The sequence below is a fragment of the Amphiura filiformis genome, chromosome 15 (assembly GCF_039555335.1).
Source record: "Amphiura filiformis chromosome 15, Afil_fr2py, whole genome shotgun sequence".
NCBI classification, from domain to species: Eukaryota; Metazoa; Echinodermata; class Ophiuroidea; order Amphilepidida; family Amphiuridae; genus Amphiura; species Amphiura filiformis.
In genome coordinates, this window is record NC_092642.1 from 57673846 (window position 1) to 57695684 (window position 21839).

The 21839-nt window shown below is 38.9% G+C and overlaps 1 protein-coding gene across 1 annotated transcript in view; it reads left to right on the top strand.

The window, feature by feature from the left end:
* LOC140171876 (uncharacterized) overlaps nt 1-19942 on the top strand; it is a 31287-nt gene extending 11345 nt beyond the window's left edge. The window contains exons 2-4 of the mRNA XM_072195216.1: nt 7711-7775; nt 9976-10009; nt 17962-19942. Coding sequence (XP_072051317.1) covers nt 18062-19942 — 1881 coding nt within the window. The 5' untranslated portion in view covers nt 7711-7775; nt 9976-10009; nt 17962-18061. The remainder of the gene's footprint in view (nt 1-7710; nt 7776-9975; nt 10010-17961) is intronic.
* The last annotated feature ends 1897 nt before the right edge of the window (nt 19943-21839 follow it).

Here is a 21839-nt window from a genome sequence, read left to right on the forward strand (position 1 = left end):
TTAGGTCTTTTATTTTCGTTCATTGTAAACTTCTTCTTATGCTTGATCAATGATCACATCATGTGATTAATTTAAGTACTTTTGCATGCAAATAAATTCAGTTTGTAAATAAAAGTACAACCAAAAAGCAAGATTGCTTTCAGTTAGCCTATATCTTTAATTGGTTAAATGGATTTTAATCATAATCGTTTGTTTTGACATGACTGCTTTGTTAGACGCAAGTCTAAAATGTACATGAATAATATATCCTGGGACACTCAAGTTCAATTTTGGTAGGGGTGTGCGGTGCCGAACTTCGGGAACTAAGAACTGATTTGGGGGCAAAATAGGGGTTGGGAATAGGGGCTTGATGAACTGAAATTGCAACATTTTTGTGGAGGTCCAGTATGAACTGAAATTGGGCCAAATTATAGACTTTGGAGCTAACAAATTCAAAATGTTTCCAAATTTGAGCTAAAGAGCTGCAAGTTAGTGTTAGGCTCAATGAACTGGAACATGATGCAAATGTGGGTCTTAAGGAACTGCCATAGAGCCTGAAAAATGGACCCTTGACCGCCGCGACATACCCGCACGACCTTTACATAGTGACCCCCACCCCGAATAATACTGCATAGGCCTACAGCCAGATCCAACACCCCTAAGTTTGGTAGTGACGTCATATTTTGATTGTCATATTGCATAAGCCTGATAAGTTACAGTGAGCCTGTGATTGTCTGTTTCCAAGGTATGCTACCTAAGAGGCTGAGCAAAAATTATGAGCATGGGGGGAAGCGAGGGTGGAAGCAATTTTTGGTCAAACGAGAGGGGGGAAATTTTTGGCACATATGTGGGACACCTTTAGAAAACAATACGGAAACACTTAATTACATTTATATGCAAATTTCCCTGCTCGCTACGCTCGCAACATAGACCTACATGTATATCTAAACCCTAAACCATTTAAGGTTTGTAAATTGGGATCCCCAAAAAAGGCATGTACAAAGGGGGGGTGCAAATATTTTTAGCAGGCCGGGAGGGGAAGTGATTTTTAGCAGGCCGAGAAGGGATAAGGGGCTGTGCAATAATTATCAGCCCCGACTCGGGGTAAAATTTCGAACGGCTCGCCAAAAAATCGCTTGCCCCCCTCTTGGCCCGCCAAATATTGCTTGCCTCCCCCCCTCTCGGCCCGCCAAAAATTCTTTGCCCCCCCCTTGAACATGCCAAATTTTTGGGATCCCAAATTCCAAACTTTAAATGGTCTAGATGTATGTTGCGAGATATTTAAGTGTTTCCGTACCGTTTTCCTTCATTTTATTAAAAAGGCGCCCTGTGAATGCGTGCCAAAAATCGCCCCCCCCTCTCGACTTGCCAAAATTGCTTGCCCCCCCCCTTCGTCTCGCCAAAATTTCTTGCCCCCCATTTTACCCTCCCCAGGGCTCATAATTATTGCACAGCCCCTAAGCATTTTTTGCAATTTCACCCCTCCTTGGGCTTCGCATAATTATTACAAAGCCCCCAAAACAACAATACTAGACATGCTAGGTGGGACTAGCAAATTATGTATTTACAAGAAAATATTATAGAACTAAAATTCTGGTTAAGTATAGGCCTACGTTGATAAAGTATTGGTGAAAACCCCGGGGCTTGAATTTGATACATAAGGACTCGGACGCGAACATTGAGGACTCGGACTCGGACTCGGACATCAAAAATTGGCTCGGACTTGGACTCGGACACCAAGGACTCGGACTCCGATGACGAGGACTCGACTACAAAATGTAATATAGGGTGGTAGGCCTACCGCTATGCGGTCCACCAAAAATGTGATGCAAAAAAATCAAGTTTCATTGCAAAATCATGATTACACACCTTATTATTTTAGGTATTCCAAATTTATCATGTCTACATGTCCGCATATCTACACGTCCGCATATCTCTCTAAGATTTCCCCTAAATTGTTACAAAAAATGCTATGCAAAATTTGGGAATTGCTGCATAAAAACAAATACTGCTACTCCAAATAAATGCTGCCAATCCAAAATTCAAGATAGGCAAATAATCTCCTACGCACAGGGCTGTTCCGACCAATAGGCCAGGTAAGGCGGTTGCCTAGGGCAGCAAACACAGAGGGGCGCAAAAAAAGAAGAAGAAAAAGGCGAAAAAAGAAAAAAAAAACGGGAATGGAGAAAGAAAAGGGAAGAAAAAATGAGGGCGGATAAAAAGAAAAAAATGGGAGGAAAAATAAAAGGGGGCGAAAAGTTTTTAAGAGGGTAACCCCCACCCCCTTAACACTTTCTTGGTATGCTTTGGTGGGGCGGCAGGGAGAGGCTTTGCCTTCGGGCGGCAAAATCCCTAGGAACGGCCCTGCCTACGCAGCCAGTTTGGTTTAATGGTTTTGCTCCCTCCACACAAACAGTCTGCCAATGACCACATACACATGTACGCCGTTTCTGATTAGCTAAGAGGGTGACAATGCAAATTGCAAAGTCTATGAGAACCTGATCAGAAGCGATACATCCGGGAACTTTATTGTTAGTAGGTTGAACGCCTGGCTGAATAATCAGATACGTGAGCAGCAAGTACTGGATGACATCATGGGAAAAGTGCTGGCCAATCAAAAAGAACATGTTCTTTATCATTGGCAGACTGTTTGTGTGGAAGGAGCTGAACCAAACTGGCTGCTGTGGAGACTATAGACAAATATATAGGAACTGTGTTGTAAATGTTGCAGTCATTGAATCATGATACCACTGGTTTCCTGTCAGCAATTTGGACCCAATTCCTCTCTGAAAGACCTATCGATCGGTTATTTTCCCATAAACAACATTGTATTAGTATATAACCAGTATTTTGAAAGGCACCTCCACAGTAGTTAGTCCTCGCTCGGCCTTGCACTCATTTACAGTGTACACACTTGTTTCCACACACTCGATATTTTGCCTCGGCATGCTTACGTTGATATATTTGTATACTTGTGCGTTGGTGCTAATTGTTGGCGTCTAGTGGCGTCTTTGTCAAAGACTACCAATTTCATACAAACAAAGTACACTGAAATTATATTTCATATTTCAGGTATATTTTATTAAAACACTCAAATAACAGCCAAAATGGCTGAATTGCATGGTGAATTACAATAATTACAATCAAATTTATATAAAGAAAGGCAGATAATAATAAAATACATACAAAAAAATTGAATTATTGCACAATACATACTCAATGAAAATTTGAAAAGGTACAATCAAAGAATTAATAAATAGCTGTAGCTCATACTCAACCGAACTCACCCCAACACCATATCTCAAACACACCCCTGCACCCCCCCCCCCCCTCCCATACCCATACACACCCACCAACATCCACTGATGCACTCCTACACTTACCATTGCACAAAAACTCAACCTAATAGAATGTCAATGTGACGGCATAATAAAAAGATATAATAATATGACAAATAGAATGCTAAAAACATACTGGATAAGTTAAAGTGTGTTTGGCTTAGAATTGGCAAAAATTATTTTTTTTTGTTACTGTACACACTATACAATATAAAGTTCCAACATACGTCCGAGTAAATTCTCATAAGAGCGTGCCAGTCACGCCTCCTGCAGCACAAAACTAGCATTAAGTGCTGCATCCAATTGTGCGCGCACGCCATTCTATGATGTTATTAGCCTTTTTGAAAAATGGTAGACACAATAGGAGGTTGCTGTTCAGCTTGGATAAAGCTTTTCAAAAGGCTTTACCCAAACTGGACAGCACCCTCCTATTTTGTCTGCCAATATTCTGCCCTTTCACTGTTTGTACTTTAAACAAGAATAGTCTTTAAAAAGACAATCGTCGCTAAGGCAGTTGTAATGTGAAGCTGTGGAGTGAGAAGTCATGAAGGTCGTCACAAGTCTGACGAGAATGATGCAGCCTAATGAGATGGTGTTATGAAATCATGTGAATAGGATGTATAGAGGTGGAGGACACAGTAAATCAATAAAGACATAAAGACTATTAATATATGATTTCATAACAGTAACAGTCATCTTCATACATTCTTGTCACACTTGCGACAAAGATTGATGAAGATCTATAATTGTACTGTTTCGTTTTTCGGCTGACTCCGTCCAGAAATGTACTTAATCATGATTATCATGAAATGTTGACAATTTGTGGTCGGCGCACTCATTCACAGTGTAGCCTTGTACTCTGTGTCTTTAGCCTACCAAACCGTGTGGTTTTATACCTCATACTAGGGATGACCATCATAATTTCTGGAAAGAACTCATCAACAGAAGTATTTTGGTGGTTAAATGGTCAAAATCGGTCAAAAACTTTTCGAATTATGAATTTTCAAAGTTTCCCATTCTGACCGGTCATTGGAGCGAAATAAATTGACAAAGTCTATTAAAATATAGCAATGTGAGCAAAATTGGTATAAGCATATATTTACCTTTTTATATTTCTTTATTTTAATATATATGCAAACATGAAACAAGCATATTGTGAAAGTATCAAAGGGGTTTCTTATGAAATGCCACTTTACTAGTCAATAGCTGAAATCATGCTTTTAGAAAACATTTGCCAAAAATCATCCATAATGGCCAAAGTGGCACAAAATCAAAAGTCCAGGTGAACTTTTTTCCACAACAATATACACTACACATAAGAAAAATACTAATGTACTACAAGGGATTTTCAACATAGGAATCCAAACAATCAAGTACCAACATGCACAGCTTAGTCCTGATATCACTTCTGGGGTTTTAACAAAATGTTTAACCTCTATTGTGATTGGCAGCAGCATAAGGTATCTCTTTGATAGCTGATAATGCCCAGCCATTCAGCAAGTGGCTAATAACAGACCTTGATAGGCTTGAATGAATACTGTCATGTGCTACAAAACCATCACACTCCAGGGCCTGGTCAGTCCATATGCTACAGGGAGCACAGTACTCATTATTGATTAGGCGCGTATTTTAAAAGTACAGCTCCTGTGCGTGTATAGCAGCAAGTCAGTGCAGATGGTATAAATATAAGAAAATGTTTAGGGTTGAGATCAGGTGAATAATACAACAAATGAGCATGAAACTTCACATTTATGTTCAGAAAGGTGTCTATTTAACATGATTCGAAAGGTGTTTGGAAATTCCAAAGGGAAGCTGGTGATTTAATTTTTAACTCGAGATCTACTTGTCCGGTTTTTTTCCTTTTTACAGAGGGTATGATAGAGGTAATAACAACAACTCTGCCAAATTACAGCTCAGTAGGTCAAGGTGTTCACCTGATCTTATTCATCTGAATATTTTGTGCCATTCTGAGCAGTGCTGCACTGGGCCACTGGCAATTAAGCGCACTGTGGCGATGGACCAATTTTGACTCGCACTTACAGAAAAACCAAATAAGTTATGATGCTGTAATTTGCAGGATAGTTACAAAACATAATTGGCATTAACATCTCCAATTTTTACAGAAAAATTATGAAAAATAAAAGAATGAGCTCAATTTAGAAATGTCTATGCAAGCGGTGCACAGTTGGGCTGCCTGCATGTCTATGGGAGTGTTCTAATCAAGTTGATGGTTCATTGGTCATCCCTACTCATACCTTCCGTTCACACCAATCAATTACAAAAAGCCCTGTTAAATCAAAGGTAAGATCGATGGTAAATCTTCATGAAACAGGCCCAGCCCATTTAAAAAAAAATCCATTAACAGTTAATTTATCATTCGCATACATGTACAACCTTAGGAATTTAAAATCATGTATTTGTACATGGACCCTCTACGTAGGCTATATCTAGAGGGTCTATGATTTAGAATACGATTTATTGCAATGAATGGTGCTGTGGATGTCAAAAATTGTGCCATTTCAACAAAACAAAAATGTATGCGATTATTGAATGTTTACGAGTAGGCCTACAATGGCAAATTATTTTCATGACGCGAAATATGAACTGTTCCAGTTAAAATTTTAACTTCTATGATTTTTTAAATATGAAATTGGTTAATTTTTGCCATTTTTACGCATGTCCCACCTTCACTTATATGATTAAATATGGCACTTCCAACACTCACTTGAATCCCCTGATATGATGCTCTCCACCTGGGTTTTGACAGAAATGTATACATGATGTTTGTTGTCATTTACTTATCAGGGAGGAGCGACTCTTCTGCAGATGCACCACCTATAATTTTTACCTCACAAGTACAAAACAAGTGATTTAGCTAAGTTCACAAGAAAGCGTGTGATATTCAGTAAAAGTTGCATTATATTTACACATTGGGTGGGCCATGTCGTGCCACACCTGATGCCAGACTTTCCTTACTAAAATACCAAATATTTGTGTCCGCGTATCATATTTCCAAACATCTAAATAAGCTGAATAATTAGGACACATGATGCTACAAGACTGTATTCTCTAGAGTAGGCCTACAAAAAATATTGGCCGGTTATAGTTTTCACACAGCGAAGGCAACGCTTAGTTATACAGGCACGACAACCAATGGTGAGAGCTGTGTAAACATAGGAAAACGGACAGTAAATGCATCATGCATGATGAACGACCAATATGGCAATGACCATAGATTTGATTAGACACATGTATACACACCCCGATTTGCAGGTTACACAATGTAAACACGTAGTTCATATCAATACGCATTGCGCAAACATGTATACAAATCATACATTGTACAGAATGGTCAACTGCAGATCCATCGGTTAACGCTTTTCCAATGCAAACGAAAACCGAATTACGATTTACTGCGCTAAAAAGTAATTAATCCCAGGTTTGAAATACCGATTGGTACAAAATACTTACTAGCATTTATTTACGTTATTAACATTTAATGATAATGATCATGTTTGTAACAAATTGTTAGCACATGATATCCAAACTAAAAAACTTGTTAAAACAGAATTTGGTAAACAAACCGGTCCACACGTATCTCTCACCTTTGACCACTCAGTGGAAAATTTGCTCCTTGGAACATGGCAAATACATTAAATTATACATTCTAACAGCCAAACAAGCAAAACAATTCACATTTTAATAATAATTATGACTTTCAATGGAAAATTTGTGCTCCAAGAAGAAATAATTTAATAAACTCACGACAAATTGACCAATCACAGTTGTCGATATTAGTTGCTCAGTTCGGCGACTTCTTATTCGCCTCATCGTGCAGTCTAAGCACGTTATCGCACACGACAGATTTCTGCTGACCTGAATCACGATGCCTGTGCCCGAGAAATTTTCTCCAAAGCAGGAGACTCTGTAATAGATCACGAGTCATCACTACAATGTAACATGACGGTAAACAGGGCAGTGTCGTTTACGCACCGTTCATGTCATTCAATTGATCTCAGTACATCTTGCGACGAAAAAAATATTATTTTAAGTGGTTGTAGATTGTCAAAACCAATTACATTTTACTGGCCTGACAGTTTCAACTTTCTTGGGCGTTGGCCATCTTCAGAGTGATGTTTTTCGAACCAACTTCTGGACCAACAGAGGGCGCACCTGTGCCCAGAAGTGGACCGTTGGTGTACAGAAGTTAGATCGAAAAACATCACTCTGGAGATGGCCAACGCTAGCCAAGATGGTATAAAGACTCAAAACTGTCAGGTCACAGTAAAACATAATTGGTTTTTGACAAGATGAAATATGTATATTATGAATATTAAATGCATTTTAAATAATTTTGATCAGCTATTTTATTTTATCTTTCATTCTGTTGCAGGTGAACTGCTGTAAGAATTCAATCTGACTGATGACATCAGCAAGATTATGTTTATATAGAGAAAGGTATGGTGTACAGACTGTATTTAAATGATGGTAACATGGCAGAAATACATCACATGATCAAGGGGAATGAGTCACATGTCGACCCTGGTCGAAAATGAGTTTTACTTAATAGACAAATCCAACGAGCCAAATGATGGTCAGAATTCAGTCGGCCTTTACTGGGTCCCGTCTGCACCAAACTGGTTTTGTTACTGCCCAATTGGGTGGATTAAATCTGCCTAAAAAAATTGATGTTGAATTGTATCATGCAAGAAAGAGATAAGATGTGTTTATCATTCTTTTGTCTATGTGTAACACATGTGATGGAATGCAGTTTAATATCCCCACCAAAGCCACATCATTTCACATTTTAGGTGGAAAAGACCTAAGCGGGGATCCAGTAATGGCTGACATTGAGGTGTACGGATGCATGAAAATGGATTCGTCTATATTTCTAAAGAGGACATTTAGAGCTTTCAGAAACTGAAAACCCCATGTTGATACAAATGTTGATTGCGAAGTTACGTCAATTTATCAATCATTGAAAACAATATAAAACTAAGGAATTTTAACACTTTCTTTACCAATATCTCAAAATCAATATAAGCGACATCCGACTCATTTCCCTTGATCGTGTCACATATTTTGTTCCATTAACCGCCGATTCACATCACAACCCAGCTAAAGACGGGAGGTTTCAGTCGCAACTTCTGTTCGTTTGTCAAAATAAGTACACATCTGGTTGACCAGATTTAAATCAAATCTTAATTTCCACATACACAGATGAATGAAGTCTACCACAGATATTGTTCTGTAAGTCTATACAGTTTAGCCCAAAATATGGATTTATGGCTAGATGATTCCATCTTTGATACATGTGTAGTTGGATTCTGCACATAATAATGGATCAGTAAACTGGTTAATTATGCTAGCCGAATCCAATAAATATTACTCACAGAACTGAGCTTTCAGAAAAGGGCAAGAACTCACTCAACCACGACGAGGGTACATACTTTCTAGATGATTTATATGACCCACTGCTTAAATCTGCATCACTTCCGGGTAACTAGGATGCGTCAATAGCAACCAAGTTTCACGGGAAAAGCAATTCATCTGTGATCAAGCCATCGGCCAAGATGGCGAAAGCTCAGTTCCGTGAGTAATATTTATTGGATTCAGCTAGCATAATTAACCAGTTTATGATCTCAACAATCCTACCAAATGAATCTCTTTGCTGATGATGGATCAGTGTTTCTAAATTGGCATAGGGACATTATAGCCATTAACAGTAGATGCTGATATAGCATCAGTCCTCACATGGTCCATGGTACGGCGAAAAAATTCCAACCTGTGTGTACCTATTTAGATACGGTGGTAAAAACTCAACAGGGTGGGCTGACATCCTCAGTTTCCTGTATACACTTATTACATGTGTGCTTGTGCATCACATACTTCCCTTAGGATTTATGGTGGTTCAGTCTTCAGGAAATGTTATTTTGGGACATTTTGGTGAGATAATCTGTACATTTTCAAGATTTTCTGACAACAAGGACTATTCCAGTTGAAATCCATACACCCCCCTGTGGAAGACATGATCGTAATCTCCCATACAGGGGGTGTAGATTTCAAATAGTCTATTTAGAAATTTTTGCCTATTTAGGTAATCTTATCTGAAATTCACACTCCCTGTGTAGAAGATAAAGGTCATGTCTTCCATAGAAGGTGAGTGGATTTCAACTTGAAAATACCATAAACTAGCATCTCTGATTGTCCTCAATTTTTAGGGGGGAAGCCCGTTGCACAAACCCAAGACCTTCAAATTAAGGGTAGACGAGGTATTGTTGGTCGAAGCAACCTAAAAATCGATATTCATTATCTAGATCAATATATTATTGAAAATTAGCACCTTGATGTTTTGCAAAAGTTCATTCTACAAGTCGTATACTTTGCAAACTTGCTTAATTTATTGTTGTTAATGAGTTATGTACGTTTTACAAAAGTGTTGTTGTTTCAGCCCTCTTTACAATGTAACTCAAGAACCGCAGCACCTATAAAATTATATCTGTGATATTTTAATTCATCTACACGCGCGCTATGAATTGAGCAAAGCAGTTTTTGCCAAAGCTCACTACCATTCGTAAGATGCTGTGAACTACCAAATCACAACAGTTTAAAATAATGAATAACCTTAAATTTGTCACTTTTCTTTCATCTTTTTCAGATACACTGGTGGTCAAGATCTTATTTGTAAAAAGGTATGAAGCAATGTATGGTCTGATAAGTATCCAGCAGGCTTGCTGCTATAACACCCATTAACATTTATGACCTGCCTCCAAACTATCAAATCATTAAGCACCAACTCTTTAGATCGCCGGATCAAATCAAATCTTTTAATGCGCAAAACATCAGTAGTTGTTGTCACCAAATCATTTCAGTGTCCATATCAACAGTGCACCTTTATAGCAAGATAGCAGAGCAAATTAATGCACACATGGAGACTACACATAAGAATCAGCCGGATTCCTCCAGCAAAACGTCCAACACAAATGATAAGCCAAAGTGTAGTAAGTGTAACGAGACTTTTTCTGGTCTAATCAAAATGTATGATCACTACAAAGTAGCCCATGGACGAGAAACCCATGGATCTTCAGATTGCAGGTGTGTTGCATGTGTCAGCAAAAAAACACACATACTACTAGTTAAACTTGAAATTGCAGAGGGTGGCGAGAAGAGAACTATTTACAAGTGTAAAATGTGTCAACAGCCGTTTCTGGCGCTATGTAAAGGTTTGGACCACTGTCACACGTCTCATCTGCAGAAGCCACTTGAGTGTGGAGCATGTGATCAAACTTTCAGCGTTTACAAAGAGTTGCATCAACACATCAGGACACATAAACCTGGAAGCAAAGTAATCTGTGGCTACTGCAAGAGAACGTCCGACCCAGGGAGGAAGATCTTCCAGAGTCCGCACACACTCAACAGGCATCTGATCAGTGCTCACAATTTTGAGAAAGAGTCGGCTATATGGAGCCGAATTACACAACAAAAACAGTGCATGAAACAGACCAAAAGGATTGAAAATATCGGAAAACATCCTGCGAAGAGGAAAGAGATGGTTACAAGAAGTAATGAAGACAGCAACTATGGTAATAATAGTGCAGAAAACAGTGAAGGGCTTCCTCCTCCGGTGAAAGGCAAAGAAGCTCCTGAAAAAGAAGACAGTAATCATAGTACAAACAAAGAAGGGCTTCCTCCTCCGGTGGAAGGAAAAGAAGCTCCTGCAAAAGAAGACAATAAATATAATAATAATGAAGAAAACAATGAAGGACTTCCTCCTCCTCCTAAGGAACAAAGAACTGAAGAAGTGCATCCTCCTCCTACTCCAGAGGGAGAAAGAAATGGTACTGCTGGACAAACTGCTCGCAATACTAAGGGTAACCAAGGTGTCAAAAGACACCACCATCAAGAGAAACAAAATAAAGTTGCTGCCAGCAACATTAGTGGCAGTAATGCGGACAGTAAAAAAGTAGGCGTTGTGACGAAAAAGTCAGGTAGACCCGGCAGGCCAACTAGAACAAGTGGAACAGAATCAGTGCAGAAAAAAAATGATCAGGGTGTGGAAGAAGATCTAGGTATTAAAAGTGCCAGTGACAAAAAACATCACCATAAAGAGAAACAAAATAAAGTTGCTGCTGGCAACATCAGTGGCAGTAATAAGGACAACAGAAAAGATGGCAGTCTGACAAAAAAACCAGAAAGACTCCCGGGTAGACCCGTCAAATCAAAGAAAACTAGTGGAACAGAATCAGTACATAACAAAAATGATCAGGGTGTGGAAGAAGATTTAGGTATTAAAAGTGCCAGTGACAAAAAACATCACCATAAAGAGAAACAAAATAAAGTTGCTGCTGGCACCATCAGTGGCAGTAATAAGGACAACAGAAAAGATGGCAGTCTGACAAAAAAAACAGAAAGACCCCCGGGTAGACCCGTCAAATCAAAGAAAACTAGTGGAACAGAATCAGTACAGAAAAAAAATGATCAGGGTGTGGAAGAAGATCTAGATATTAAAAGTGCCAGAGACAATCTACAAGCCAATAAAGACACTAGTGAAAGTCGTCATGATGCTAGGAAACCAGCTGTAAATAAGCAACAAGGAGGGAGACTGCCAACAAATGCTGGGCCTAGTAGTTATCACTGCGTGGAGTGTGTAAGGGACTTCAGAACAGAAGCTGCCTATGACAGTCACATGGAAGTGTACCATCAACAAAAAGCAGCAAAGAGAAAAGTTACTGCTAAAGATAGCAGACAATCAAGAGCAGACGACAGTAGACAATCAAGAGCAGACGACAGTAGACAATCAAGAGCAGACGACAGCAGACAATCAAGAGCAGACGACGAGGAAGAGATGGAGACAACAGAAGATGGAGATGATGATTATAATTGTAGTACTGATAGTCTGGGTGCTTCTTCCTCGTCAGATTCTGAGTGGAATTCTACCCTAGACCCATTTAAAATCACAAATGCTTCAACACGCCAGTCATCAAGACTGAGTAAGACACATGAAGAACCAAAGAGACGCTCTACTCGCGCCAACAAATCGGGTTCCGAAAGAGCAGAGCGAAAGATGTCAAGGAAACGAATAGTGATGAATGAAAGTGCACAGTCATCTGGAGAGGAAACGGAGTCGACCTCCCCTCAAATTACCAACCCTCCAAAAAAGCGAAGAAAAAGACCAACATCAAATGAAAGTTATTCAGCAACATCTGTGGAAGGCAGGAAATCTAATGTGAAAATAACTCCTGCGCGGAAAACGACAAGAAAACGAGCTGCATCAGACGCGAGTATTCCATCTTCCGAGGAATTTAATAACATTCCTGATTTATCACTTCATGACATCAATGACGTTGGAAATCAGTCTGAAAACCCCATGTCTCCTCAAGCTGAACCAGCTGTGCTATCACCGATTTTAAATATGACCAGTTCACCAGTAGGCCCTCAAAATGAAAATACGCGCCAACGTAGCATCATCCACCCGAATGAAGATTCCTCACAAAGTAATGCCTCTACTCCCTTCCTTGATTCAGAGGTCATATTGCCAACCACGCAAGTTGCTAGCCCTCACCTATTGATCAGCAATGTACACAGTATCACCCAGCCTAGTGAGCCTACTACTTTTAGCAATAATGTCGGTAGTGTTAGGCGTGCTGGTAGAATAGTCCGACACAATCCCGACACTGATCGTCATCATGTATCGATAGTCCCTGCACCAGTCCCTGCAGCACCTAGTATACATCTACATGGAACGCCATTGGAACCGACTACAGACACCCCAATGTGTATCAGGTGTTGGCAGACTTCAAGCGCCACCAACATTTGCGAATTTTGCGGGATTATATTTCTAGATGTTGACATATACACATTGCATAAATTGTTGCACGATAGAGAAAACCCGTATAAGTGTACAGGATGTGGTAAAGTGTGTGGTAGCAAGTACCAGTTTACTTCGCATGTATTCAGGGATCCTCATCCATGAATTTATGAAAAGAATGAAATGCATTTTGTGAAGTCTTCCAAAGATTGTTTGTCCATTTTTAAATGACAATATTATTGAGGAATTAGAACTAAAACTGGCTGCATATCCATATTTTGAGTTTTAAAAAGCTCTGAAAAATCAAAAACCTGGGAGCAAAAACAGTGATTATCCATGATATAAACAAAGGAAACTGTATTGTTTTTAATACATGCCCCAGGGTGTTTATTACAGGCAATATGGTATACACACCTGCAGGGTTCGCAGGTTTTTGCCGCAGGTGGAAAAAAACGCGGTTTTAACCGCGGATAAAACCGCTTGGCAAAAAACAGTTTTTGCCGGCAAAAATGGCAAAAACTAAAAAAGTGATTTATAGTTCAGTTTTTTTCATCTTAAAACAAATTGATAAGTTACAAAAATTATTTCCTGAGAGTAACAAGGCCAGATTTTGTAATTATAATTAACATATTAAGAAATTAAAGGCATGCGTTTTCATTGCTCAAGTGCATTTAACGAAATGTGGCAAAAATCAAATTCAAAACTTTTTTTTGTTTTAAGGGCTTGATGAGACAAAAAATTATTGAATGATTCATTAAAATTTTGTGTTACTGTTTATGAGCTTTTTGACATTACTTTTTAATATTTGAGTGACTATGTGAGTTTTTGCCATTTTTGCCGGTTTAAACCAGGCAAAAACAGGTTTTTGCCAGTTTTTGCCACTTTGCTGGCAAAAACAGGTTTTTGCCGGCAAAAACCGAACCCTGCACACCTGTATGCTAATATAGTGGACTGCACTTCCCTGAATGTGGACATTACATGTATAACAAATTAAATTCTGGCTGAGTAACCTTGATTTATACAATATAACTATTTGATGGCATTTGTCAAGAAAAAACAATGATGATTTTTTGCTGAACCATCATTAACTTGTCCAAAATGTATAAGTATTGAGCTGGTAGATTATTTTTTTTAAGTTCACTGTAAATGTTTTTCATTGTCACTTTTAGAATTTTTCTGCTTATGCACTTTTGTATTTTGTAAGACGTGTGAATTTGTAGCTTCAGCAGGTATTTAGTATATTCAATGTACTGTATCAATTTTACATGTATACTATATTTCCTCTATTAAACACCCTGGCAGCATTGCATTTTCCAAAAGAGGGCATTTATTAGAGGTCATTTTACAGCGCCAAATCCTGAAAAAAATTGTTAGGTAAGCATAATAATCTCAGCGAAATGACGAACTATGAACTTAGGATTGGTAACTTCTGAGTGAACCGGTTTTGCAATGTCATTTTTTACCATTACCGATCATGTGGGGACCGTGGTAAGTTTACTAAACACAAGATAACATTGGAATTTCAGTATTTTTTAAACATCTTGAAAAATGGTGGGGGCGTATATAGAAGAGGGCAACTAATAGAGGAAATACGGTAATAATTTTCTCGGAAAGATTACTGATATATGTCTTTCCTTAACTATGCAATCTTTGTGCCTTTGTTTGATTGGTAAATTTTCATATTTTTCTACCTTTTATGATATTAATTTGTTCACTTTTGTCTTCATGATTTTGTGATTTTGGGATGTATGTATTTTATATATAAAAGATTTGAAATAAAGTGGTGCTGTGAGATGAGTTTTCATATCAATGCAGGATTTCAGGCATATTGATGATGTTTCAGGCAATGTTGTGTGCCTATCTCACCTGTAGATGGACTAAATTGACTTTTTTCAGTTTTCCTGATTTTGGTAATTCCCCAAAATCCTTTGAATTTGAAACAAACTATGTCATCATCATATTGACTAGCAACCAAGCAAACTATTGCTGAAATCCCTGCATCCCTACTAGCATATGTACTTGCCAATTTTAATTTATTTTATTGTTTGTTGCTTTCTTATTTTGCTTATATCTCAATTTTTGCCACCTCTGTCCTACAATCTAATTGGTTTAGGCCAATGAAAGTCAATTCCGAGTTTATCGTCCCTTTTTTTCCCCAGGTTGGTGAGGTGACTTTTTCATTTTTCATTTTTCATTATTTCATCAGATTTCATTATTGACCTTTAGTGCGTGTTGATTTAAAGCCACACTCATACATGTTATTTAAAAACATGTTTTTATATGGGTAGGGACTAGAAAAGTTGGAAAAAGAGCCTGGTTTTGGTTCCAAGTTATAAATTTATATGTTTTACAAACAAAAATATATGTTTCAATTGCTAAAACTGGTGAAAACACTGATACTTTGAAAATAATGAATTATTTTGGCATTTTGAAAATTTGACGCTGGTGTTTTTGGTGTCCAAAAAGTGACGCGGGCGGGGGACGATAAACTCGGAATCGACTTTCATTCGCCTTATATCATGCCCCATATCTTGTAATTAAGTTCGCGCATGAATTATGGAAACTTTGTAGTGTGAAGGTGCTAGTACTATAGCCCCGATCTCATCTCAAGTTGAAAGTAACACCATGTTGGATTTTGAAATGACAGATTTGAATGGTGCCCACTAACCTAATCTTGCGAAGCATAGGGCTATTCCATTTAAAATCCACATTCCCCCTGTGGAAGATTTTAGAAATATCTTCTACAGGGGGCGTATAAATTTCAAATGGAATTAACACATTAGCAGCTCAATTTGTATAATATTCAGGTTGAATCTTTCTCAGAGGGTGTATGAAATTTAAATGGAGCTGCCTAATGTGCTCCTTCCATTTGAAATTCATACTCCCCCTGTGGAAGATATTTCCAAAATCTTCCACAGGGATAGTGTGGATTTTAAATGGAATAGCCCATATACGCACGTGAACAAAGGTGATTTATCCATACGCTGGCGACACAATAGCATAAACGCACTAAATACGCCACTGCAAAATCCAACATGTTGCGTTACTAGACAAGACAGGCTATCGTACATTTGTGGTCTATGCATTGTAATACCAGTAGGTTTGCAAAAATAGAGATGCTTTAATTTGAGAGAAATTTAACATTTTATGAAAAGTGATGATTGTATTAAGATAAGTAGAGGTCTGCCAGTTTCTTTTCATGATACTTCTGTTATAAAGAATGCATGGGGTAATAGTAGTTGAATTGACTAAAACTATGTTTATAATATACATTTTATTTTTCACTCTCAGTCACTCTCTTCTCATGAAGTTGCTTTTGTAATGACTTGGGAGTAATCACTGTCCATCCCATAATATTGAGCTATCAGCTAACCCAACATAGGTTATTTATAATAGGTAGTATCTGAATATATAACCCATTCATACACTCTTAGATTGCAAAAACCAATCAGAGCAAATGATAGAAATATGCAAACCATGCATCGATTGTGTATAATGCACCGGCTTGCACTCTGCTTAGCGCAGTGCTGTTGGATGGGCTCATTTTTCTTAGAGTTTGATGCTGCTACAGATGTTGATGCATCTAATGCAATCAGCATATCAGTATGTGTAAAATTTTGTTGCCAACAAGTGATACACATTTATTAACCCTAACCCCTAAGGGCTTTTCGGCGACGGGAAGGGAAAGAAGGACAGAATAAACAGAGAAAAGAAGAAAAGAAGTTGTTTGCTCTGGGTGTGATTCGAACCCGAGACCCCTCGCATGCCAAGCACTCGGTCGGCGACACTTTGCCACAGGTCTTGGGCTTCGCTGGCCAGCAAAACCGTGCCTATATATCACTTAGGGCGATTGCGTCATCACACCCGTGGGATGCATGCACGAACAGCGCATATATCAAGTAGTATTTTGTAGTATTCAGGCGGGTTAGGGTTAAGCTACACGTTATTGTCACAGGTCAGTTACTTTGAATCAGTTTATACATTTGTATGGCCTGTTTACTAAACGTTGACCCAAATATTATCACTATTGTTATTGTGTGCAGGCTTAAAGAGCAATGTTGCCAGTGTTTATTTGTTAAGTTTGCATTAAGTCCAAGAAACCAAGTCGGCTGTGACAGATAAACAGATTATGCATTGATGAGCAACTGTTCAACGGTTATTCCTTTACCAAGTAGCACAATTTAAAATTTAGCTGAATGTATTTGAGTTGTGTCTAGATAAAACCATATAATAGAAAGAAACAAAGTTAGAGAAACAACAAAACATGAAATTGAAATCGCACTGAACCATTTCTACTGAGTTTTGCAAGTGAGGATCCATTTGCTGAGTTTTTTCATTCTTTTATAATGATGGAAACAACACTTTTTTGCATAGATGCACAATAGCTGCCATTTGCATTTGCCAAGTTTGCAATGAGGTATTGGTCACAAGGAACATGCCTACATTGCAAATCTTACAATATGCTGCACAATATTCTTGCACACAAGTAAACTATGCCATTGTAGATGATCCTATATTTGTCTCATATCTCTAGGGCACTCATCTCTCTGTTGTAAACCCCTGTGGTCCTATTTATTTGGTTTTGTGCATCCGTTCATCCATCATATGGTTGCATGTTTTTGTCTCTCCTTGCGACTCCAATGAAGTTTATCTCCATTGATTTTTTTTGCAACTCTCAGAGCTTTGTTACCAGTTTCTGTAATGTGCTGTGCATGTACAAGTGAATGCGGGTGTGCGAATCGTGCAAAGGGAGATGAGGCTGTCTTGGCTGCCATGTTAAGTCTTCCACAAATCAACTGTATGAAACTGACGATCTTTCTTCTGTGTCTTCCACAGGCCTCAAAGCGAGAACTGAATGAACCAATAGGAGAAGCAGATAAACAAGTGATTTGGTAAGGAACCAGTTTGATACCGCTCGTTAACCCGGAAAAATAACATGGCTGCCAAAGGCACCTCATCCCGAGTAACATGCCCGCATGACGGTTGCAAGTTTGTCACAAACTCAGCAGACAGTATGTTCCACCACATCAAGGACAAACATGTGATTCCCGTAGCACCACCACCTCCATCCCCACCAGCACCTGCTATTCAAATCCGCAGAGATCAGAAGAAATGTTTCATCTGCAAAAAGGTGTTTCCAGCAGCTAAGGAGTGTTTTGAGCATATTTCAAGATCGCACGGTCCGTTGGAGTGTTCCTGCACTAGATGTAGTAGAAAAAATGACAATCACAGATTCATGACCAGATCAACAGCTATGGATGGTGATAAGAAATTTGATGTATTTAGATGTATTCTGTGCACTTCTGCATTCTTGGGCATGTGCCGGTGTTTAGTGCATTGTGAAGAAGAACATATAGAAGACCCATTTGAGTGTGCACTGTGTAATCTAACGTTCAAATCTCACATGGATTTGTCTAAGCATATGACAGATCACCTGGAAGAAGGCCAGAACATGGTGATCCAGGCTAGGTGCAGCTATTGTAAGAGCGGTGGTGGTCATACTGGCACTAAGTTTTTTAGAAGACCTGTAGATCTCTACAAACATATGGTAGAGGTTCATAACTTTGAGCAGGAATTGGAGGCCAGGAAAAAATATGAAGCAAGCAATAAACCTGGCGGATTCCCTCGAATACCATCGCTTGTCAGTCAGGAATCAAAGCCGCCATCAAGCACCTCAAGGGAATTTCAACCCTTCGTAAAATTGAAGAAGCAACCAGAGGTAGCACTGGGATCCAAGGAAAAAGAGAAGAATGAGAAGGAACCATCCAGAAAACGAGCAATGACAGCTGAAGATAACCAATCACAAGTCGCAGAGAAGAGAAGGTCAGGGCGAAACAAGTCCAATAATGAAGAAACCGTCAAATTCAAAGCAAAGGGCAGGCGAAGCAAAAAACCAAAGACGGTTACCACATCCGCAGAAACAGAGGTGAAGATACCTTGTAGCAAAACCTGCACTGTAAGTTTCAGAAGTTTTACGTCATACAAGAACCACATGATCACGTTTCACAAATGGAAGGCCGACAATGAAACGATTCGTGAGATTGGAAAAAAATATGGGTATGATGAAGATAAAAAGGATGCAGATAAGGAGGCCTCAGATGATGAGAATTCAAACAGAGAGAGCAGTGACGATGAATGGGCACCTGGAAACAGATCAAAGAGAAGAAAGATCACCAGAGCTTCCAGGAGAACAAATTTAGTTTCAACTTCAGTTCCATCTCCTGCAAGTTCTGCATCATCTGATATAAGTAGCTTAACCTCAGGGGCCACATCAACGACCAGCTCTGTTGATAAAATTCAACAACAGCAGGTTGCACAACCTGGAGATGGAGACCAATCGGCAATTGATGAAATCCAAGCTGACAGCATGAAACAAAGTGGTGTTGAAAGGACTCAACCTGCAGATGACAAACGCACGGCCGTGTCGTCTAATGTTAGTCAGCACATCCAACAACAACCAAACACCCAAAATGTAAGTGCAGGGCACGAGATATGTACCCAGGCCAACTGCGAGGGATGCCTCTATGAGCAGAACAGGAGACCAAACATTGTTATTAAAACAGAACCGGAAGATTCTCCTTCAACTTCTACTAACATGAACAATAATGCCCCGAGTCCTGGTTACGGTACTCAGTCTTACACCCAAGAAAATCAGTCAGGCTTTATGTCTGACTCGAATACCTCGCACGTATCCTACGCGTCGGGATACGCTGCCTCGCCGTACTCCGCCTCTCTACCAGTTGCAAGCAGAATGCCTAGTAGCTCATTCCCAATGACAATGGCTCAAGCAGACAGTCAATGTACTGGCGCTGTTTGACTGAATCAACTGCCAAGAATATATGCCATCCATGTGCCATGATTTTTCTCGACCCAGATGTATACACGTTGCACAAACTTTGGCACGACCGCGAGGATCCTTATAAATGCAGCTACTGCGGTAAAAGCTGTGGAAGCCGATATCTGTTCACAACTCACATATTCAGAGATCCACATCCTTGAAACCTGTTCTCAATATAAGATGGACAATTGACATGGAAATTCACCATAATCTGTTCATTTTCAATGAAACATAAATAGTGTATTATTGTGTACATAATTACTCCGCTATGTGTTGCACTAATTGCTAGGCTGTTCCATTTGGAATCCATGTACCCCCATCCATACATCCGAACATGTCCTTGATCTCCAACACAGGGAGTGTAGATTTCAATTGGAGTTGCTCGTTTACATAAGCCATTTGAGATTCACACCCCCTGCTTGGAAAATTTAGGCCATGTCTTCCATAGGGGATGTATGGGTATCAACTGGAATAGCCTGATGCACCAGAACTTGTTGACATGCCTTTCAGCTGATGGATTAGTGCATGCACCTTGCAACTTTTCATCTTTCACTTGTAATCTATAGGCTGATAAATGAAAATGGGATTATCAAGTCTGAAATAATTCATTTTCACATTAGCATAGTTCAGTTGGTGACTTGGTGAATGTACAAACATATTAGGGTAGGGTTAATGAGGTGTGTGTGTGGTGATAAATTGAGTTATTTCAAATCCTATGAGCTGAAGGAATGATCCAAAATCAGGGGTGTGATTCTTCAGGATTTTTTCCTGTGGCCAAAATTTAATGCAATTCTATTGATTTTTAACCCATTTTGTGGTATTTTAGCCCAATTTCAGTTTTTTAAGATTTTCGACTACTTACTATTTGAATCACAGCGCTGCAAAATGCACATGGCACTGTAGCACAATGTATGTAAATTGCTGAATGAATGTAAAAAGCACATTGCTGCATGGCCATGTGTACATGTATTCCATTTCTTTCAAGTTGAATAGACTGTGATTCTTGTGCCAGAAGTAAAAGTTTGCACATACAGCTTCAATTCATCTGCCAGTTTTGCCAATTGTATACATTTTTCAAGTTTTTTGAGTTTTGTATTCACATTCTGAGGAATCTCCTGCTCGTATTCGTCACCACACTAAAAGTATAATTGTTTTCTTGATTTTTGCACAAGTTGTACATGTAATCATGTGCACTGTAGCTTTTCATTGTGTGACAAGAATGACCAACCATACAACCATGTATCATTGGAATGGCCAACTGAAAAAGCATTCAGACTGGTCTTAGGACTTGTATCATAGGAATGACCACCTATGCAACTTAGGCATTCAAAGTGGTTTTAGGACAAAAGTATTGCATTTGTAACTAGCTGAAATGAATAAACCAGATTGACAACATCAGCAAGCATTTCCAGTTGACACAACTTAAACGATCGTCATAGAGATAAGAGATGAATAAGATGATATGATGTTTCCAATTTTTATAACCATCTATGGAACTCCAGGTTGGAGGATGGACAACTTTGTCATTGGTGATCTGACAATTTTGAATCATTAAAAAGCGACACAATAATCTGCTCTAAATGACCTTCAGGGTGGTTGATGTGTAAGCATGCCATTGGCGAACTAAAGATTGCAGCAAGATTTTGGTGATATCTGCAGCATAAATTATGGACACCACAATCAGCTTGACATATCACAGTTACAAAATTGGTACTAGACAATTTGTAACCATGGCAACAATAATTTGATGAACAAAAAGAATTGTACAAAACTAACAAGAGAAATATTATACAAAGCACTGGTGGTATGGACACATCCAAACATGAAAAGTGACTCATCGTGATCCTGCAAAAAGAATATGCATTTGTTTTTTCAA